Source organism: Penicillium canescens, assembly GCF_028828765.1.
Source record: "Penicillium canescens strain IBT 15451 chromosome Unknown utg000015l_segment0_segment0, whole genome shotgun sequence".
Lineage (NCBI taxonomy): Eukaryota > Fungi > Ascomycota > Eurotiomycetes > Eurotiales > Aspergillaceae > Penicillium > Penicillium canescens.
Window position 1 is genome coordinate 112,337 of NW_026703977.1, and position 22,879 is coordinate 135,215.

Consider the following 22,879-nt stretch of genomic DNA (forward strand, 5'->3'; position numbering starts at 1 on the left):
TACCAAAATGCGGCTTATGTGGAATTCAGGGGCATAAAAGAAATGCATGTCCAGATAGGTCTAGTTAGATTTATTACTCAATTTAATAGCGTTGTGGTGAGATGAAAGCATTTAAATGTAATACATCGAGGGTAGGTGGCCGGCTCGCTTGTGTGGCCGGCTCGCATGTGGATTACGTTAGGTGCAAGCTATCATTGATAGTGAGGGATGGTATACACAGTATTAGTTAAATGGCATGAGCTTTTAAAACGGGAACTGATAGGGACACCTCAACTTTTACTGCGGACACCTCATCTGCTTATATAATCGTTGTCTCGTGCAAATGCCACACATTCCACGGCCACAGCCTCAAGGTTGACTATGTATAAAATCAAGCGTTCCTTGCTACAGTACATGTTCGCAAAGTATGACCAATTTTCCCACAGTTAGAGCATTTTACTGCCCTCTTCTGATTCTTCTCCCCATTGACTTTCTTATCACTTGTCTCACCCACACCCACCTCAAACGAGCATCGATCACGCTTCTCTATCCTCCCTGGATCTGCGAATGGAGATTGTCTTTTCTGAGACTTGAATAGTGGATTTGGCAGTCGAGGTTCCAAAAGGGGTAGACCTGTAGAGCCATGCCTAGCATTCGTATACCAGAATGAATGGACCTCCTGAAGTTCAATCGGAATACTGCATTGAAGAAGAACGGTCAATCGATGAGCACAAGGCAAGCCCATCGTGACAGTCCAGACATTGCTGCATGCTGGTAGAGGTGAACGCTCTGTGGCGTACCTAGCTTTCTGGAACTGTTGCTCAATAAGCTTAATAGCATGTCGAGTAATTTGTGTGGTGACCTTTGAATAAATCGGGCGCGATGTGACAAGAGGATTCTCTAAACGGTCACGCGCAACGTCCAACTTGAGAATGTCAATTTGAGTTTGGATGGCTCGCTTCACTTGTTCAAAGACAATCAACATGCTGCCAGATGAGGATCCGATATGCTTTTTGATAAAGGCATGTGAGCCTTCAACACGTGAAGTTGCAGCGTTTCCAAGATGCAGATGTTGCCTAGTCCAGGCGACGACAAATTTTTGTTTATGAATAAGCCACACCCCCTTCACATAGTGAATAACAGACTGATTTTTCGCGCACTTAGACTCAAGGTCAGCAAGTCGTTTATTATATTCATCTTCTGTCGGGGAGTGGACAAGCTTCATCCAAAGACCGTAGAATTCATCAAACCCTTCCGAAGTGGCAAATTGACCTTTAGCTCTTGCAGTCACGTTCTTATTGATATGCCAAATGCAAAGTAGGTGCGGATTCAAAGGGCAGACTTTCTCGATAGCATTTACTAACGCGAGATCTCGATCAGTACAAAGAACTGGAAGATGTTCAGAGCGCTGGAGAAACGAGAAGAAAGTTTGTAAAGCCCACACATAGCTCTCAGTGGTCTCGTTGTGCATAAAGCACAATGCAACGCTGAAGGTAGCATTCGATGGTGATACTCCAACAATGTGAAGAAGAGGCATTTGATATCGATTTGTCTTATACGTACAATCTAAGACGAAGACCCTGTTGTATCTGTTGGCGAACTCAATCGACTCTCTATGCGCAAATATTAGAAACATTGCATGGCCTTCAGAGTCTTGCTTGAACCCGAATCTCCATTCCTCTTGAACCAACAGGTCATGAAGATATTCAAGAGGTGATTTCCCGCCTAGCTTTTCCCGGCGGATCGTCTGCCGCTTGTTGTAGATATCGCGAGATATCAATGGAATTGAAGGTTCTTTCTCACGAAGAAGAGCCAAAATGTCTCTCGGTTGTGTTCCGATCTCCACCATTTGGCTGAGGTCTTGTAATTGGTCACTTGTAAGCTGGCGGGCTTGTGGATGACCCATAAGATCGTCAGCCTCATGGTTGTGAGTGGGACATCGAATTTGTAACTCCCATCTGTTATTTGGGAGCCTCTTTCCGTAGAGCTTGAACGGACAATTAATTCTCCTTGTGGTGGTAAATCGCTGCTTTGCTCCGTCTGGAGCTGTCAATCGATCCCTGTGTTGTCCCCCTCGATCACAGCCTAGAATGACTTGTCTGTTGGCTGTTGAGCGATGTATAGTGATAACATAGCCATGCCGGATAGCATGTTGACGAACAGAGATGAGCAACCCCTCGCGGCTGTTGAAGATGTCTTCTTTAGGGGTTCCATGGTCTCCTATAGGGCTCCGAAAGGAATATGATCATTCATGAATATTCATGAATATTTGCGAATATGAATAATATGAATTGCATAATATGAATATGAATAAGAGACTTATTCATATTGCATTATTCATGAATATTCATGAATGATCATATTTATTCATATACTGAGAGAGCATACATTACCGTTCATGTTGTTACGTCTCAATACAGGAACCCATTTTCATGTGCCTAAGACTCTATAACAAATGCGTTCACCATCTCTAAGATATTACATTCCCATAAATCTTAATATTATCACAATCACTTTTTTGGAACGCTATTTTTGATACTGTCCCTTCAGTAGCATAAGCCACCGCATAGTCTCCGCATTTAGACAGTGTCTCCTGAGCCCCAATACATCCCTGGCATTGCTGAACTCGCGTTCAATCCCTACCTCCGCTGATGGAATTGGCAGGTAATCTCGGGCTGCCTTTGCCATGAGTGGAAAGCTAAATACATTCGCCTTCCACCATTTGAGAACCCATTCCTCGTCTGCATCGTCAATCATATGGTGGGACCAACTCACCGGTGGCGCGTCTAGATATCTATCAATGTCTGAAAGAAGCGTCCGCTGTGATGGCTGTACTTTTCGCAGCGTCCTCCACATAGTCTCTGACATTCCCGGCGGGCGATCCACTACACACGACATGGACAACTCCTGCGGATACTCCCTCTTTAGGAACTCCCGCACTTGAGAGATGATCAGTCCCGCATCTTGCTCGCTCATCTGCGATCCAATCAAAGACGATTTAATACGCGGGTCTAGGACGGAAGCCACGTAGTAAAGAAGATTGGTGTCCATCTTCCTCGCAAACTTGTTCATCTTTTGGATTCCTCTTTCCACCGCATCCCGGATCTCAGTATCCACACCTTCAAAATCACCTTCGGCTTTTTGAACCTCGTCAAGGAGGTCGTCTAGACTCCAATAGATAGGCAAGCTCTCAACAATCGTGGGACAAGATTTTGATACGGAGTTGGTGTGATCCCAGAATGGCTTAAGAACCTTCGCTACTTGTTGAAGAATCGACCATTCGTTCTCGTTTAGTTGAAGGGCGTGAACTTCTGGATGCATCCGAACAAATTGTCCAAGTTCCTTCTGTAGCCGAAGGGCGTCCGCTATCATGATATAGGTTGAGTTCCATCGAGTGTCAACATCGTAGCCCACTTGCTTGGCTGGTGACACATCTTTCCAATTTTGGCGGCGCTGTGGACTGCGGGCAACCCATAGGGTCAGCAGCCGGATCTTCATGATTGCTCCCTTCGTGCTGTGGGCAGAGGTGAATGTTGGGCTACTTTGTGTGGCCATGTCGTCCAGTATAACCTTCGCCTCTCGAGCTGAGCCGGCCCTCAGGGAAGCAAGTACGTCCCTGCAAATGAGATTTATGACGTGGGCAAGGCAAGGAATGAAGCTCTGCCGTCCACGAAACCGCATAAGAGGTCTGATGCGAAATTGGTCGTCTTTATCGTCATAGTTCTTGAGAAGCTCGGCGTGAAGACTGTCGCAGAGAGTTCCATTGTTGGCAGCATTATCCCCCGTAATTGTGAGGAGCTTTGGCGCGACGTCTAGTTCCTCGAGCATTCTAATCACAATTTCCGCAAGGTTCTCCCCAGAGTGCGGTCCACATATGTCAGTAAACTCCAGAAGCTCTTCCCGCTTCTCAAACTCGGGTGAGATCCAATGGCCAATGATGCCCATGATCGCTATCTGATTCTCCGATGTCCAAACATCAAGAGACAGCGCAAGCGTGCGACTACTACTGGCTAATTCTTCTTTCACGCAAGTCCGGTTTTTGCGAAATTCCTCCTTGATCCTGTTGAAGAGAGTGTCGGCCGTCTTGATGGGTAATATAGCCCCTGTCGCTTCAAAAAGTGCCCTAAATGCCGGATGCTCCACTACCGTAAACGGCTGTCTCGTTTGGACAACCCATTGTATCAGCATTTGTTCAAGGCCCGCCCTTTCTTTTGCAGGTGTCAAAAAACTGTCCAGGGTCGTTCCGATAGTTGACGATGACGTGATGTCTGATCCGGAACTGATGCGGTGCTTAGCCTGGAGATGGGCCAACAAATTCGAAGTGGAGCCATAGCGTGCCGAATCCCTGGATGACCAACTGCACTGCCTACAGACTAAGAGCCGATCCTTCTTTGGTGGCCCACCCTTTCGACGCCAGGTGTTGTCTAGCTTTGTGATCCAGAAATGCTCGAGGGTCCAGCTCGAATATGACTTGGCTTTTCGTCTCTTGTAAGTCGGTGGGCTACTCTGACTGCTAGTCAACCCTGATAGCGTGGGATCTAGCGGTGCGGGCGAAGACCTGGGAATGGGTAAGGACAGCACGGATGGGGACGTCTCTTCGCCTTCTGTAAACTCGGATGGTGCTGGTGAGCAGGGGCTCTCTATTTCACGAATATTTCCTTCCCATGGCTCAGGGAGTAGGGAGGGTGTGCCATTGTTCAGAGCATTGTAGTCGCGACGCGGAAGACCACGCGTCTTTCGCACAAATGGGTTAGGTGAGGATGCCATTCTGTATTTGCTCAGTGTTAGTAGTCCAAGTGGTACCTGGGAGCGAGGCGGGGCACACCTTTAGTATCACTCGACAATACTTGATAGCATGGCGGGTCGGAAATGAACGGTGAGAATGAAACAATGATGGGGAAACACTAGCTATGCTTTCGCCTGATGCGAATCCCAGTAAAGTGGAAAGTTGATAGGTCTTTTCTTTACACGCGGCGGTTTCTCACTCGCGACTCTCATGGTAAACAATCTGTAACCTGCATGAGAAGTGAGTTAAGGTGGCATGATAAACGCGTTTTTACGTGCCAATAGTCATGGTTATAATAAATCTAAACTTTGGAGTAGATCGAGTGGGAACAAGAGAAGTTATGGTAGTCGATTTAACTAGAGCAGCAAAGATGTGGAAAGACGACTTGTAGATATATATAATTTCGCTCGACTTTCTGTAGCAACCGTTGGTCACCAAAACTAGACATTTACCTATAAAAAATCACGAAAAATAATGACGCAGAATATATAGAGCTTACCGAGCCCTACAATATAGGGTATATACTTCAGAACATGGATTGCATGGGAAATATTTTCTACTATGCTTGACCGAGGCCGTGATCGCACTTGAAATACAAGTTGGCTAGTGGAAACGTGTTTTTCTGTAATACAAAAACCGGGGAAACGGAAGATCCATTAATGCGCGCAAAATGCATGATATGAATAATATGAATGCGAATATGAATAATGCGCTTATTCGCGCGAATACGATATTCATTTATTCATATTCGCGGGGTGCGAATATGAATATGCCCTATATTCGCATTCATTTATTCCTTTCGGAGCCCTAATAGTAAATGTCTGTTTGTGATACAGGAGGTTGGAGGTTTTCTGCTTATTCACCTGTCCGAACTGTGTCCAATCATCTGGCTCCACCATTGTGTGAAGAAACGTGGTGGCAGAAATGGAACGTAGCCAAAAATGGAACCGTAGCCAAAAATGGAACTGTGGCTAAAAATGGAACTGTAGCCAAAACTGGAACGCGGTGGCAGAATTCGAACAGCGGCAGAATTGCTACACAGTGAGGGTTGGAGGATTGGCGATGTATCTGCCTCCCCGGAATCACAGGCTCTGCGGAATTTCCTACGGTAGTAAAAATTATTTCTAGACTATAAACTATTCGAATATGAGTCGCGATACAGTCTGAAAAGGCGCCTGAAGGTACTTCGTTATCGTAAAGCACAGAAATGCCATGAAGGCTAGATCACCGTAGTGCGGGTCAGTTGTGGGCCCATGCGGGGGTTATTTCTCTCGGAGGAACTATATTGCATTAGATACTGCTCACCCTCATCACCCAGTTCTCACCAATCCTCACCTTCCACTTTCTTTGAGGTGAGAACGTTTTGCTCGCTCTGAGAATGCTCTGCTTTCGCGTGAATCAGAGTTTCTGGGCGCGTACATCATGAGCCTTTCTTGCAGCGACTAGCGCTTGCACCTCTCATCTTCCTGGCGGACCACAGTTGTGCCGACTTCAACGATTTCAACGACTTCACTATGGTTTTGGGGAACCCTCCCTTTACGAAGGGGCAGGGGTTCGGTCACCAGCTCCCCCACTCCTTCCAGGCCTTTTAAAGGCCTTATTTTCCTCTTCTTGCTTCTCTCCCTCCAAAATGTCAGACTGGAGCTTTCTTCCTAGCTGCTAAACGGCGTCCTTTCCTTCCGTTTGCGTTGATCGCTGATTCTATCCATTCATTCATTCCTGCCTGTGTGTTACGCGAACTGTTAATACCACCATGACGCTTCTCTGGGTTGGTCTGCAGGTAATCACCCGTCCAGTAAACTCAATAACGTTCCTCTCATTTCTCTCCCAGGATTCTTACCCGAAATGCGGTCAAGAGTGGGATGAAGACGATTCCTCCGACGTAAGTGAGCCTTAACTCGTTACCTCGCTTTTGAACGGTGCTAACTCAGGAATAGCTGGTAAACAGACTCGGCAAAATCCTGGAGGAGATCGGACAACTAGATCAGAGGCAGATGGCAGAAGTCTTGGAGCGTGCTAAATGGGCGGGCTTTGCCAGATGGCACATGCTGGCGACCCTCGATGGGATGCCTTTTTCCTCAACTTATCGAAACAACTGCCATATATCGTTCACTGTTCTGGTTGGCTTCAGGGTGAGCATATTCTCCTCAAGCTTCCAGACGAGCTGCGAGCTGACTTATCAGGAATGCGTTCGCGCGGCGGACGCTCTTCTTTTGGATAAGAAGCACCTTGCAGCTGTAAGTCGTCTGCTTCAGTTACTATATTTCGCCCTAACTTTCGGTAGCTCGTTCGGCGCTTTGGAGCCGACCTGGAACAGCTTCGGAAGCTAACGAGGCCTCAGCTGCGTACAGTGGCCATTGGACTCGAATGTGCTGGATTTGTGGATGAAGTTTACGCAGCAGAGGCTGTTCAGAATTGGTCTATACCAGCACCAGGTAATATTGAATGCGACCGCGGTATTTTCGTCTTATCTGACTGCTAATCCTCTTTTGAAGAAAGCACTATTACTGGTGCTATGCAACCCGCTCCGTTCCTTCCACCACAGCCTCCTTACGACCTTAGTCTTTCAACACACGATGCATTAACCGCCCTTGGCGATTCTCAACCGTGGATAAGTTCTCTGAATCTACCTGATGACACAGACTCCAGTTTGGCGGACTTGCCTTTGCTCACCAATAAGCCCTCGGAAAGTGCTTCTTCCTTCACCGAACCGATCCTTGACAGTGATCCCAACTCGTGCTTTGAAATGACTTCACCCGTGACCGCACATACACCTGGAAATGGAGCGCCATTTCGATCTTCGCCTTTGGACTCGTATCCGAGTCCGGGCGAAAGCGAGCTTCCAGGCTCGGAGACTCACACTATGATAGCGCCTCACGCCCCTATAATTTTACCGAATGTTGACGAAGGAGCTTCATATTATCCGACGCCACCTTCGTATGGCAATGAAGTCTCCAATGTGGGAGAGCAATCTATTCGGCCGGAATCTGGCCGCCTTATGGCTAGCCAAACAGAAAATATGGATGAGCTTGTTAGTACCAACGCGGGCGATTTATCCGTTCCAGTGGCGCTCAATTATAGGGTGCAGAACGTGAAACGTTTGCTCTTTTCTTGCGATGCTACGCTTAATGACTTTCGAGTTCAGCGCATCCTCCACGTGAGCGCAAATCCCCTCATTGCGGAGGGTCTCGAGCAAACGCTATGGCCCCTGTTGGGCCATTGGAATTTGTCCGAGTCACTCGACGTATCGGCGCTAGGCCTCCCAGTGCAATGGAGAGGCATAGGTGCAGCTGCAAATTACCTCAAATTACTTGATTCCGATGGGAAGCCATCTCATTTGAACCCTATTGCAGTGCGCCTTGGACAGGTATTGCTGTATTTCAACTACGAAGACCTTTGCAGAAACCGGAACAAGTTAACCCATCGTACCTCGGACAAGGCTGATAAGACTGGTGTGCTGAATAACATACTCGAGGTATACCAGGACGATCCTCTCCTTAATAAGGGAGAACAGGTTCGCCGCAATCGGGTCACAGGCTACCACCTTCGTCGCGGCAAATGGTGGTGGAGAATTGCGGGTACCGTAGGAGTCGGTATACTTTTACTGGGCAACACTTCTTTAGTACACGACATGTATGTCTTCCGCTGGTTCATGCGTGGCTCGGCTGACCCCTGTGAATAGGTGCATCAAGAGCTTTACTGACGCTCAGCTCAAAGCTTTCGTCACACTCTCTCTGAAAACCCAGCCGGGGTCCAAACGTGTATTTGAGGCGACGGAGTCCATGGTCCAATCTCTCATATTTGGCCATGTCACACACGATCCTTATGCCTTTCTCTTCAATAATGACGGCGGTCTTCTTAGGCCTGAAGAATTAGTACTGGTTCGAAACGAGGACGAACAAGCCCTACTTACTCAACTCTCTCAGACTTGCTGGGAAGCTGTGGACATTGTGAAGAATGCAAGGCGTAAAATGGTGGATTATCTCGGCTGGGAATCGGACAAGTAGCACCAGTGCGACCGTAGACCCCATGTGTCGTAATCCTGGAAATAGATATGCACTAGATGATTTTTCGAAAACTGTAATCGTCGCCACTCCTCATATTCTTGTGACTTGGGTCTTCCCACCGGTATTTAGACAATTCTGCAGTCACACGCATAATCTTCCATTTATCTCTAGAGCTCGGTTGTTAAAGGCAACGAATGTCAATTTAAATTCCCTTCTTTGATCTAACTGCTTTATCCGGCCCTTTTGCCCCGGCCTTTTTGCCCCGGCCTTTATGCTGGACCTCCGTTTGGATTCGATGTGTACGAGTAGAACGTACGAGCGGATATCAGAGCAAACCAGGCCAGGCCGATGAGATCGCCGAGACTCCACCGAATTTCTGTCAAAAAGGGTTGCTGAAAAACAATAAGCGAATTCAGAGCGAAGTTACTGGGTGGCTCACAAACATTTTTCAGCTCTTCAAAGGAGCTGGCCGAGGTAATCGCAGAAAGAAATTCTATGGCAGCTGGGCAAGTTGACCAGCGTTCAAGATCATCAATACCGACCGCCCCGTCGTCCTTGGCGTACTTTTGCATCAACTCCATCATGATTCTCGACACAGGCGCTAGGTCACTCGCTTGGACCCGGCTTGTCTGCCGGGGGATACAGCAGTCAACCCGCGCTGTTCGTCTGTCAGGCAACATTTCGGAAGAGGCGTCCTTGCATTCGGCTTACCGATCTTGACCTCTCCATTAAGATTCATGAGGACGCTGGAGCAATATAAAGCAGTATGATGGAATCCCTGGGTTACTAAATGAGCCAGTCCTTCCAGAAACTACACATTGTTAGCAACTCAGTCTTTCAGTGCAAATATTCTATGCACAAACCTGGGACATAATAGCAGCGAGTTGCTGCTGGTCCGGGAAAGCTTTGCAGGCAACAATATGATCTAGTGACAGCGGGTCAAATTCGCCAAGAGTGTACAGGGCATCGGAGGTGCGGAAAAATTCCCAGACGGAGGCGACATTCTTATGGTTTGTCGAACGGAGAACCTTCAGGATTTTGTCACTGTCCCTGCTGGAGAATCGCCGAATCGCCCGTGCAGCACGCCCATCGGAAGCTCGAACGCATACAATCACTGTTCCGGCTAAATCACATTCGTAGTATTTCTTGTAAGTATCCCAAGGGGACTCATTCCGTATATTAGAATCCGAGCCGGTAGGGCTGTTCGCTTGAAGACTCATAGCTCGTGGCGAACCTCTGATGACCTTGCCTCCAGGCTCAGAGAGTGAGGATGGAGGGGATATATTTGGATGGGATCTGGGAACGAAGTGCCCCGACTCTGATTTGAGGTCGGAAGATGGCGATACTGCTTCGTTTTCGGGTGGGAGTTGCAGCAGCAGCGCAATCTGAGAAGGTTGGACTCTTGTGGCTCGCTTGTCAGCCTTTGACTTCATGATCGGGCTGCTCATAGTTCAATCCAGGTGAGAAAGTAAAGAAAAGATAGCTTTGCAAAGGACTACTTGTCGTAGTCTTTTAACGGCTCCCTGGTGTGATGTGCTGCGGGTCACTGAGGGGCCCTGCAGGGATGTGGCAAGAAAGAAGTACCACGCTAGGCAGATTGGCTGAATTTGGCCAGGGCCAGTATAAATGACGCTCGATCCTGAATTATGCCGTGAGATCCTATTCTTTCCTGTTGCTTTATCTTGCAATGAGCCGCGCTCTGTTTACCGAAGAAGAGGTGCAACTGGCAAGTGAGCGGCGACTGAAATATATTGGAACAGCGAAAGTCAGCATTAGTCAAATCCAGTTCGATCCTCCTTTGCCTCGGGATCTAGATCCTAAGAATTTGGATCGACTTCGCAGGGTCTTCCGCCAGAACCGTTGTCGCCGTCTAGATGTTGACAATCATGTCCCTGCTATCGTGTCGCCACATGATCTCGCCGATGCGTTGAGGAAGGCCAACATATCACAGCAGTCACTATTGACGACGGATGCTCATCAACTACCCAGAATTAGTTTTCTGGAAGGGCAGCTACTTGGGCTTCATGGTCGTCACCGCGTCCAGGCCGGAGCTGAGGTGCTACCTCCTGCTGATCGTTGGTGGACGGTGGATCTTTACTCAGATGGTAACTATGTCGAGAAAAGATGGCTAATCATGTGCTGACAATCATGGTAGATATTGGTGCAGAACTCAGAGCTTCCTTGGTGGAGGAATATGCCAACGAAAGGAAGCCGACCGACGGTGAAATCTATCGCAAGATTCGACAATACGAGGGCGATTACGATGAGACCTTCCGGGAGCGATGGTTTGTACGTCTATCGCGCAGCAACCAAGAGCGTTTGGATCAGTTGGACAATAAGAAAAACCGCCGTACTCGAGGTGCCTTTGACAGGCTACTAACAATTCCTGGACTTTGGCCAGGTGGGATGAGGATTAGTGTAGTTCACAGACTGATAGCCTCCGGATGTGTTGAAGTGAGTTTCAGAAAACTGCCCCTCTTCCACCGTGCCAATTGAACGCTTTGTCCATAGTAGGAGACTGTAACTTATCTGCATCATATCTGGGACTTCTGGTCCTCCTTGGTTGCTTCGGACCACGCTTCCCTCAAGAGGATCGACCAGAATACTGTGGAGCTATTGCAGCTGCTGGCACCTGGTAAATCACGTACTGATGGGCAAACAGCCTGTGGAATGATCCTTAGTGGCCAAGCATTCGCTGAGTTCAGCGACGAAGAGCGACGGATCATATGGTCCCGAATGCAGAATTTTGACAGCATGATCCCGTCTTTGTACACCTTCTTCGAAGACTTCAAGTACCTAGAGGCCTGTGCCCACTGTGTCAAGCGCCTCTGTGGTCCGATCGATATGTCGATCTGGAGAACAATGAGTTCAATATTCAATCCACCCTCAGAAGAGGGAACCGCGCCTTCAGGGGCAGCAGATTCCCTCATCCAGACCTCCGAGTCTACTTTCCGACGCCAGCCGGCAACTGATATGGAACGCCTCGAGACAGGATATTTACAAATATGGCTTTACGCAATGAGGCACTATACGTTAATGCCACCGGACCCAAAGAGCGATGACGAGTTGTTGGCAAAATCAACTCGTGCCAAGCCCGATGAAAGGGCGATTTACGAGATGGCTGAACTCGCTCAACAGCTTGGCTTTCAGTCCACCGAAATCGATACACTGATCAAGAGTTCACCTGATCATCAGATCGCACGATCCGCCCTCCTACAAGCCCGAAAGCCCAAGCGGTATCGATACGATAGCCAGGATTTTGATCTTTTGGTCAATCAGATTGTGAGCTGTTTCGCCAAGGCTGTTTCCGTTCGACCGGAGCAGCCTCAGGGTCTTCTGGCGGATAGCGCAATGAAGCTAAAGACTCGATCCGGGGAACCCCAAACACGGACTCACAAGCAGGGTGGACCCTTGCTGTTCTTGGACCGTTTGCACACTGATGTTGAGGTTGCCGACAATGTCACCAGCTTTTTCGTCCGCCGTTGTGTATATTTTGCATTTTTCGGAAAGTCTGCACGGATTGCGACTAGCCATGTCAACCAATCTGAGGACATTGGTCCAGATCAAGGAATGGGGGAGATGCCTCCTTCGCCAATGTTCGTCGAAGAGGACGACCCCCCTGTTACTCATACACCCGCACCAGACCCCCATCCACCTCACGGGAAACAGGGAGAGACACAGGAGCGGACAGCTGAAGTGATTGTAGGACAAGGAGGCAGTGAAAGTCAGCAGCCATTGCGGACGGACCAAAAAGAACACGCGAGGCGTCGACGGCTCAAATTTCAAATACGCCCAGCTGTCTCGCGTCCGGAGGGGGATATGCACCAAGAGCCAATGGAGTTGGAACTGCCAGAAGTGAATCATGACCAGGTTATGTTAGACCGGAGCAGGTCGCCTGAAGAAAGTTCTATCTCAGTCGGGCCTCAAAGCCAGCCGGAACCGGTCGAACCAGCGACGGTCATCACGCAATCTTCCCATGTCTCTGCTGTGCCGGATGTTGACGATAGTAGGAGTGACTGCACACGAGTCTCTTTGGACGCAGTTCCGCTCGTGGAGGACCAGGAAGAGCAAACAATGGTCGAAGAGGCCGATAAAGACGATGCTCCTGATGACCAGACACGGGTCGATGGTAACGTACGGCGAGTTTCTCCAGAACCAGAGGCAAGCAATTCCTCGGTAAACAGCCAACCCCCGCAGGAAAACTTAGATGAATTTCTTGCCAGTTTGAGGAGAGCCCAGGAAGAACAGGAACAATTGGAAGAGAGGTTGGAAAATGAGCGGCTGAATGAAGAGTTTGACTTACCAGGGCAGCCGCCTGACGAGACTTCTCGACTAGAAGACAGACAGGATCCATCATCGTCGAGCTCTGAAAACCTACAGGAAGAGTCTGCGACTAGAGAAGTTCTTGCAGCTGCTTCAGAGACCACCACCGACGAGGCGCCTGCAGAACATGTCCACCCAGGATCGCCAGACCCCGTTGTAGATCACCCGCCGCCTCCTCCAGTTGTCGAAGATCTGCGTGCCCATACACCCTCCGCAGCCGATCATATGCCATCAAAAACGGCCGAGGATCGGGTCCCTCAAAATCACATTGAGGTTCAACTCTGGTCCCTTGAACGAGGAGAGTGGAGACGGTCTGACCGTCTCCACATAGATCCGTCGAATCCATCGTTGATGGAACGAGTGGCGCAGAAATGTTTATGGAAAAATTATTCACTGTACGATAAGGATTTACACAACCTAAGGCCGGCCCAATGCTACCGCGCAGCGACTGCTGACGGCAGCAATGCCTTATTTGTGGTGTCCGAGCATGAGGAAAAGAAGCTGGCGGACGAAGGTCGACTTGTAAAGGAGAAGAACCTTCTGTGGATGGCATCTCGAGTTTTAGACCGGGTAGAGGATGGAAGGGATCCTAGGCACTCATGAGATATCCATCTTAGGACATGCATAGTCCTATGTGGCTTGAAATAAGAGCGTACTACAGATAAGACGTATGGCACCCCGAGAGAAATCTAACAGGAGTGGTACTGGAATGAGATTCTGCTTTTGTGTCTCTGATAGAGCTATGTAGAATATCCTGGAAGTGATAACATGAAAGGACGTTGACAGAAGACTATTTTCAGCTAGCTCATTTCAAGAGTGAGGGTTACTTGGAAGGCGGAAAATAAGAGACTTCTTTCGAGAGGGCTTGGCTCATGGGAAAATCCTCTTGAGAGGGAATCACTCATAGTAGGGCCTGCCGAAGAGCACAGGCGACACAGAAGGCCGCACGTCATATGAACTGGTTCTTCGTACCACTTCTCTTCTAGTCCAATCATTTTAGGCCCAGACCAGTCCCGATCAACGTGACCAGCCTCTTTCTTGAGAAGTCTCTTCGCTTAGAGGTCATTTCTCTGAAAGGTCCTTGAATATTGAGGTACGGAAGTGAGAGGCGCTCGATCGCGGATATAGCTAGCAGCCTGGACTATAGCCAACGGCATAAACTCGAGCTCTTCCACCAATTTCTGACTATCCTGCGAGCCAAGGACCTATTGATTATCGCCACCCATGTCACTTCACAACCTCATGCATAACAAATTCTGGTAGCACGAACCCAACACCCCTCCCGCGTTGATCGTTTCGTCGAGAAGCCTGTTGAGTTTGCGAGAACCTAGATCAATGCGGGTAACTGTTGAGTCTAATCTCCATCAAGTGGAGACTCTCTCGCCACTCCTAAGGTAGATTAATTCACAGATAGCCCAGGCCAGACCAAGCTGTGCAAGGGCTCACAAGTATGCAACGCGATTTTGCCCATCGTAACCGAGCTAGCCGTTTCGAAGCCCATTCGGTATCCGATTTGAATCTACTAATAAAAGTTGATAAAGTTATACACTTAATACCGGGCTGGGGTAATAAGGAAAGGATGGGGCACGGTGGGGATATAGTTGCCAGATGGCAGTCAATACGTGTGTGCACTACTGGTATTGGCTTACTCCTGCTGCACTGATTTGGAGGCACATTTCGCCCCCTAAACCGCTGCGCTACAGAGACACAGCGTATTCGATTAGCTCAAAATAATGGGCTTATTTACCCGATTTCTAAATTCATATATAAAGGCAGACTGTCCATAGGGCTCTGTATGTCTTCCTCCCTTTATTTTAGTTCAACCTTTTGTTACGTACGTGTTGGACATTGAATATTTCGAGATGAAACTTACATATGTTCTTCCAATTGTGTTATTTTGCAACATAGTGCAATGCGGACCGGCTTCCCGTCGAATGTCAGATACGGTGGACACGGATTTTGTGTCTTCAAAATCCCTTCCTAGGAGAGCTCTACTAAATGGATCGATCCCAGAAGTCCAGAGCCATTCTGAGTAAGCACTCCATTGGAACATGTCGATTCCAAGAGATACGGTACGCGCTAGTTCTACAACAGACCATTGGTCGGCCTTGATATCATAGAATGAGTGTAAATTCTAGGACAAGCTGATGCTGCGCTATTTAACCAATGCTCATGAAGCGGTGAATGGCTTGGCGAAGTAGCCATTTATACTGTAGCAAATGAGTAAGCAAAAATGGGTGCTGCTAAAACTCGAGTAAGCTAGTACTGTAAGGACCGCTTTTCTTGACACACCCCCTCAGCAGCCATTCTGCTTCTCTTTCATGCCACTTTGTCCTCCACCAAGTGCTTAATGTCGACCAATCCTAGTGTCTGAATGAATTGCGCATGGGACTGTGATGGAAGCAGCTTAGTGAGTCCATCGGCGGCCATTTCGGCTGTGGGAACCCATTTGATTGAGATAGTGCCGGCTTCAACTTCTTGACGAAGCCAGTTATTGTGGATATCGACGTGGCGAAGCTTGGTGCGAAGCTGAGGTTGCTCCTTAGTGAGAAGATCGACGGTTTGCTGATTGTCGCAGTGGATGTCTAGTCCTGATTGATAGTCGAGATTGACTGCGTGAAGTAGCCTTTTCCACCACATAGCTGACTTGCCAGCCTCAGATATAGCTAGCAGCTCGGCTTCAGTTGTCGACGTTGTGACGGTTCGTTGCTTGCTGGCTTTCCAGTCGACTGCTGCTCCAAACAGCTTACAGAGGAAGCCTTCTGAGCTTTTCCGATCAACGTGATCTCCGAATGATGCATCGCTAAAGAAGTGGAGTGCAGACTCCGTGAGAGTTGGATGATACTCGAGAGCAAGGAACCTTGTTTGGTAGAGATACTGGATAAGGCGGTTTGCTGCTTCTCGGTGTTCGGGTCCGGGGTTCGTGAGGAACTCGGCCAAGTGATTTGCTGCTTTGGCAGCATCTGGACGTGTGATGACTGTTGGATAGATGACTGATCCTACCTTCTGCTGGTATTCGTGAATCTGCTCCTTAGTTGCTTGTCCCGTATACCGAGTCATGCGATTGACTGGTAGAGGTGTTGTAACCTTTCGTCCGTTGGTAAGACCATACTTGGCGGCCATTGATGCGATATAGGAATCCTGGCAAAGCCATAGCTTATGCTGCTTAGTATCCCGGAGGATGCGAATGCCGAGAAACCAGCTTGCTTCTCCTATGTCCCGAAGTTCCCAGTGCTCTTTAAGCTGTTGGCGCAGCGTTAAAGCTTCCTGGTATCTCGCTCGGTGGTAGACGATAATTATATCGTCCACATAAAAGAACACAATGACTCCATTTCTCGTGAATAGGCATATATCCTCTGGTACGTGCTGAAATCCAAGCTTTCTAAGAACGCGTGTGGCTTCTTGCTGCCATAGTTTCGGAGACTTGCGTAAGCCATAAAGTGCTTTAAGGAGCTTCCAGACGCTTGTTGAATCGTGGAAACCTTCAGGCATATACGTATACACCTCTTCGTCGAGATCACTATTGAGAAATGCGTTAACAGCGTCGAGTTGGAAGGTTCCTAGGTCAAATGCAGCAACGAGTGCGAATATTGCACGGGCTGTACGGGCAGCAAGCGTGGCGGCTCGCTTGTCGTCTGAGCTAATGGTTTGTAGGTCGCCTCGAACACAGATTCGTGCTTTAAGCTTGGTGAGGAAACCATTGCTGTCATACTTATAGTTGAAAACCCACTTGAGTGGTAGGACCTGAATGCTGCGGTCCTGAGGGCGTGGTTCAACTTTGAATGTTTGACGGAGCTTGATAGATTCCACTTCGAGGCCTGCTGCGGCCATGAAACCGTCCCGAAACGGATGATTAATCATTTCCTTCCAGCTTTGGGGTTCAGGAGTAAGATCATCGCGATGGTAGCGAGGTTCTGGGCGAGTGGATGAGAGCGCGGAAGCAAATGCAGCTAGTACGCCTTCATGGTCATCTTGGTCATCGTACGTGAAGTAACTCGCAAGGTATGGGTCCTTTCTCACTGTCCTTCTTCGAGTGCCTTGGATAACGTTGTCTGTAGAGACGTCTCCGTTAATATCTCGAATGGCTTGGTGACCTTGTGAAGCTGTGGGGAAGCTTCCCGGAACTTGCTGATCTGGAGAGGAGGCCGGTGCTGGACTTGACGGAGTGTAGACAATTGGTCGTACTGGAACTACGTCCACTTGCTTGAATGCTGTTCGTTCTGGTGCTTGCGGATAAGCTGGACGAAGCGCTTGATCCGGTGTAACAGGCTCATATGGAATGGCCGTGAGTGGTGCCGGTAATGGCGAGTTTGGTACGCTGGTCGGCAGCGGCACCTCGCTTGGTATCGGACTTGGCGGAAGACTCGCTGGCAGCGGAGTCATTCGTGGAGTGAGTGACGGGGTCACTTGTTGCCATTGTGGCGAAGTGGATTGTTGAAGTTTTGACACTTGTTGTGATGCTTCGGCTTGTTCAATTGGCATTTGTTGAGATCGGGTCTCAATTGCTTCTTGCGGATCTTGTGGCTCATTTTGTATGATTGGTGATGTAGCAAGTCGGCGTAGGGCCTGCTCAAGCTCTGCTTCAAGCTCTTCCTGATCGAAAACCTCTGTGTAGGGTATCTGGCTGATGATTGGAGCTTCTTTCGGCTGGTGTGAATAGTTCATATTCTCATCGAACACTGCGTCTCGGACGTACTTGCTGGTATTAGACCTAGGAAACCAGATTTTCCAGATGTTGCCTGTTTTATATCCGACCAAGTAGCCAATTTCAGCTCGGCGATGCATTTTATCGGATTGAGGGATCCCCTGAATTCTGACGTAGGTGCGACAACCGTATACTCGAAGATTTGATAGGTTGATCGGAACCCATGTGCTAGTTCCTTGCTGGTGAAACTCCTGTTGTGGGATGATCCAGCGGCCATCATTGAGCTTGGTGGGCGATCTGTTTAGTATATAGATAGCTGCTTGCGCTGCTTCCGGCCAGAGATTCTTAGGGAGCTTAGAGTCTTCGAGAAGTGATCTCATCCTTGCTATTATCACCCCCCCAGATCGCTCGGCAAACGAATTCATTTCAGGAGTGCCGGGGATGCTGTGTTGGATGACGATACCGCAGTGAGTGAGGAAATCCTCGACAGCTCTGCCTGCTGATCTCTCATTATCATAATGAAAGGCACGGATCGGCAAGTTGAACCAAGTCTTCATTTGTGACACGAAGCTAGTGACTGCTTCCTGACAGCCGTTCTTTTGTGGGTGCGTTGCAGCCCAATGGTAGCGGATGCCATCAATATAGAAATGAGTTATCCACCTGTCGCCGTTATAGGCTTCTTGGATCGGAATTAGATCGAAGTGAATTCGACCAAGCGGTCCGAATGTGGCTCCTTGAGCTCTTCGAGACACTTGGCGATGCGCTTTTGTCAACTGACACACTTCGCAGTGCTCAGGATTGTCTTGTTGTGCTTGACCAGTAGGTTTTGTGACTTCGATGCCATCTACCATATCGGCAAGCTTCTCGATACGTTGATCATGCATATGACCAAGTCGGCGATGCCATGTTTCAGCGGTTGCTTTTGAGACAAGCGGTACGGTAGAACGCTTAGTGGTTGAAGCAAATGCAGTTGTTGCGAATGAGGCAGGAAACAGTATGTCTACCTCTGAGAGTGCGAAGAGGTTACCAATTTCCTCTATCTTTGCAATACACTTGCCGGACTGCTTGCTAACGATCGTTAAGTTGTCAAAGTCCGCTATAAAACCTCGCTTCTTGATGATTCCAAGTGAGATCAGGTTTGTGTGAAATCCTGGTGAGTACTCGACGTCGTCAAGCGTAATTGTCACTGGCTTCCCTGTGGTAGGACTAAGTGCCTTGATGCTGACTTTTCCACTTCCTTGAAGGGTGCAGTAGGTGTCTCCGACCTTGATAGTGCCGTTTGATTCCTTAAAATCAGTGAATAGGCTTCGTTTGTTTGAGATATGCCTTGTAGAAGCCGTATCAATTAGCCATCTGTCTTTGATTGATGCTTGCTGTGTGGTAGGGAATGCTGTTATCGGCTTATCATCCCATGTTAGGAAGCTAAAGGGAGATTCGTCCTCTCGAAATTCAGCGAAGTGCGCTTGTGTATCGCTTGCGGTGCTTTCAGCTAGCTTGGCAGTGAGGTCTTTGACTTTTCTTTGAGCTGCTGAAGATAACTTTTCCGTGTTTTGGCTGATCTTCTTCTTGATGCTAGGATCAGGCTTCCATCCTGATGGTCGGACAGCTTTGACGAGATATGGGCAAGCTTGGTAGAGATGCTTATCCTCGCAGACGCAAGTAGGATTGCTAGGCAGTTTCTTTCGGTCATTTCCGCTACCAGCTTTGCGCTGAGGTTGCGGCTTTCCGGCTTCTTCCTGGCCATTTAGCGTAGCGAATGAAGCGTGAGTTGCCTTGAGACCCTTTTTCGGCCGAAAAACGGTCCTCTCCGTTCGGAACGCATTTAGCATGCTCGTGAAGCTTACGTTGCCTTCCTCCCTGAAAGTCTTCTGATACCAAGTGTAGGAGAACTGAGGATCCACTTGCTTGATAGCAGTAAGGAAGTCGTAGATAGCATCATCAGCATCCTTCGTGAATGAGACCTCTGCAGCCTTGCATTCCTGGTATAGGTTTTCCCATCTCATGATCATTGCGTCAAGTCCAGAGTCTTTGACTGGTGTTGAAGCTAGAGCATTCCACTGGGTGCGTAGCTCTTGCTTCCTTTCTCTTTCAGCAAGTGAGAAACGGTCTCGAAGTGCGATAAGGAGGGTATGTACGTCGAATACGTCAACGGTAAGTTGCTGGAGCTCTGGCGCAAGTGAGTTTCGAATTCGCTCGGTGACTCGGTCTATGGCTCGCTTGATAGTGTTGTACTCGGCTAGGTCGGTATCATACTCCTTTCTGTCTTCTTGGTATTCCCGGCGACCCTCCTTCGTGAGCTTATCGCTTGTTTCTGACTCTCTTTCGTAGTCGAATTTGCTCGGTCTCACTGGCTTCGTCGGTAGGGCCGGTGGGTGTTGGTCCTCGGGATCGAGGTATTCCCAGACGTCATTGCCCTTAGCAACTGTCTGGATTTGGCTGTACCAAGTCCTCCACTGGGCGGAGGAGTGTAGCACAATGCTCGCTCGGACTAGGCCGAAGCGTTGAGCGTCGGCGGGCTCATGTCTGTAGAGCTCGTCGTATGGGAGTGACATCTCGGCGTGTTCTCTTGTTTGAATTCGGAGGGAGTTTGTGATGGCTTCAGCGTGCTTGCTCGGAAGCGACTTTGCTGGAAGCGACTTGCTCAGGGGCTCGAAGGCTTGCTCGGAAGGCTTCGAGGTTTGCGATCTCGAATACTGATTTATTCAATGATACGCTTGCTAACCGGGCTCATAACTGTCGATTCCAAGAGATACGGTACGCGCTAGTTCTACAACAGACCATTGGTCGGCCTTGATATCATAGAATGAGTGTAAATTCTAGGACAAGCTGATGCTGCGCTATTTAACCAATGCTCATGAAGCGGTGAATGGCTTGGCGAAGTAGCCATTTATACTGTAGCAAATGAGTAAGCAAAAATGGGTGCTGCTAAAACTTACCTCAGTTACCTCAGCCGCCCCCAAAAAGGCGGTGAATTTGGCCATCCACCGCCTGCTGTTTCCAGCGATGCTGACACACCTTTTTTGGGGAACGTCTGAGCTGGGAATTTGGTGGTACCATACAAGTTTCCGGGGTTTTTGCCCGTGTTTATATGGCGAAGTTTCCAGGCGCGTCTTTTAATATTTCCAAGTTTCTCGCGCACCCACGCGAATATTAAGAATCGGGCGACGATGTCTTCTGCATCTTTCTGAGCTGAACCCATTGACACCAAAATTGTATGTATAACTGGAAAGGTGGGTGAGAAATATGTCCTTAAAATACCCGAAGGAACCCTTTCTTAAGCTGTCAAAGCCATTATATGCCCCAAGTATTCCGCCAAAACCTCCATGAAGCATATATTGACATATTTTAATGTATAGTGGCTACATCTGATCCACAATATTAACTCTATCGCGTGAGAATTGACTCCAAACCCGCCTCACGATGCCAGATCGACGCCCATCACGACGGAAGCCTCCTCGGAAATATAACGCGAAACTGAACGACCCCGGAAATGGACAGACACAGTTGGATAACTGGTTGGCCTCTGAGAATAATCGACCTTCTTCAAAGGCTGGAGAGCCTATTGAATTGGGAGTGGAGTACGAGAATGAGGGCGCAACTGTCTTGCTGGAGAAACAACAAGTTGAGAAGAATTCAGTTCTTCAAGCGCAGAAACTGATTCGCGATGCGTCTGAGAAGCGTAAGGATGAACAGGACCAAGCCATCAGACAAGCAATTCGAGAGCTGTATCCCTATTATCCACGTGCGGGTCAGTTGCAAGCATTGAGACAATTGATCTACCTGAGAAAGGACCTTATCCTGATTGCGAAGACGTCATTTGGGAAGAGTATGATATTGCAAGCAGTGTCACTCTTGCTTGATAAGTCTATCACCCTTGTTGTGCTTCCATTGAATCAAATTGGCGTTGAGCAGACCAATTACATCGAGAACATTGGAGGGCGACCTTGTTTCCTAAACAGGGAAACATTCTCATCCGAACTTCTTGACAGGGTACAAGCGGGCAAGTTCACACATGTCCTCGTGAGTCCAGAGCTTGCAATCAGTGACAAGTTCCGTTCAACTGCTATGCATCCAGGTTTCCGAGACCGGCTGGCTCTGGTTGTTGTAGACGAAGCTCATCTTGTGGCTCAATGGGGCAAAGATTTTCGAACGGACTATGCGCGATTGCATCAATTGCGAAGTCTATTCGGCAGTGGCGTCCCCTGGTTTGCATGCTCTGCTACGCTTGATATGAATACATTGCGCGTTGTTATTGAGGGACTTGGGTTTCCAAAGGATGTTGAAATCTTGCGGACATCCGTCAATCGTCCAGAGTTGCTCATTCAAACAGCTTGGATCCCACAAGGCGCGCATAAGAAGGCAACGGCCTTGCGTTTCCTGTTTGACAATGGTCCTTGTCAGCCCATTTTACGACCGTCACGAATCCCAAAGACATTGGTATTCTTTGACTCGAAGAATGATGCATATACTGCCATGGAAAATTGTCGGTATTGGCTGCAGCATAACAAGCAACCAGATGGGGCAAGTGTTCAACATTGCAACTATACCCTCAAAGAGGCAATGGATACGGTGAAGGTCTACCATAGCGACACCGCAAAGGGAGACAAGGAAGCAATGATCAAAGAGCTTCAGAAACCCGGACCGCAATCCAAGCTTCGTGTCCTCATGACCACCGAGGCACTAGCGCTCGGAGTGGACCTCCAGGATATTGATCAAGTTGTCATGTATCGGTTCCCCAAAAACCTACAACCAGCAACGCTCTGGCAACGCGGTGGTCGGGCATCTCGCCTTGGACAGGATGGAAAGATCGTTATTCTCGTTGATCAGTGGATACAGGGGCGTATCAAGAAACGTGCCGTGAAACGCAAGATTCATACAGAAAATGATGATCTAGCGGAAGACAACCCACTGGCCGATTCAGATGATGAAGTCAAAGAAGCAAACCCTGAGAGACCACAGAAAGGTGGACGCTTAAGTCATGAAGAGCGACGTGCTGTGTTGCCTGAATTTTGGTATCTCCTTGCCAATGAGCCTACAGAATGCCTCCGGAAACGGTTCCTGGACTACTTCAATGAACCTGAAGAGTTCAGATGTAATCCTCGGCGTGACCGGTGCTGCAGCAACTGCAATCCTGAGTAT

General features: G+C 48.6%; 3 protein-coding genes across 3 annotated transcripts; 2 read left to right on the top strand and 1 right to left on the bottom strand.

Annotated features, from left to right (window-relative positions):
* Positions 1 to 6,518: 6,518 nt before the first annotated feature.
* On the top strand, positions 6,519 to 8,772 carry N7446_014186 (uncharacterized protein; the record flags this gene model as incomplete). The annotated part of the gene is made up of 6 exons (XM_058522925.1): positions 6,519 to 6,647; positions 6,703 to 6,897; positions 6,949 to 7,002; positions 7,050 to 7,200; positions 7,261 to 8,398; positions 8,448 to 8,772. The coding sequence occupies 6 exons, from the start codon at positions 6,519 to 6,521 to the stop codon at positions 8,770 to 8,772; spliced, it is 1,992 nt and encodes a 663-aa protein (XP_058364763.1).
* A 269-nt stretch (positions 8,773 to 9,041) lies between these two features.
* On the bottom strand, positions 9,042 to 10,205 carry N7446_014187 (uncharacterized protein; the record flags this gene model as incomplete). Its single annotated transcript, XM_058522926.1, has 3 exons — positions 9,042 to 9,430; positions 9,484 to 9,583; positions 9,636 to 10,205. 3 exons carry the CDS (start codon positions 10,203 to 10,205, stop codon positions 9,042 to 9,044), a joined length of 1,059 nt encoding a protein of 352 aa, XP_058364764.1.
* Positions 10,206 to 10,459: 254 nt separating this feature from the next.
* Positions 10,460 to 13,698, top strand: N7446_014188 (DUF3723 domain-containing protein; the record flags this gene model as incomplete). The annotated part of the gene is made up of 3 exons (XM_058522927.1): positions 10,460 to 10,877; positions 10,928 to 11,226; positions 11,287 to 13,698. The coding sequence occupies 3 exons, from the start codon at positions 10,460 to 10,462 to the stop codon at positions 13,696 to 13,698; spliced, it is 3,129 nt and encodes a 1,042-aa protein (XP_058364765.1).
* Between the last annotated feature and the right edge of the window lie 9,181 nt (positions 13,699 to 22,879).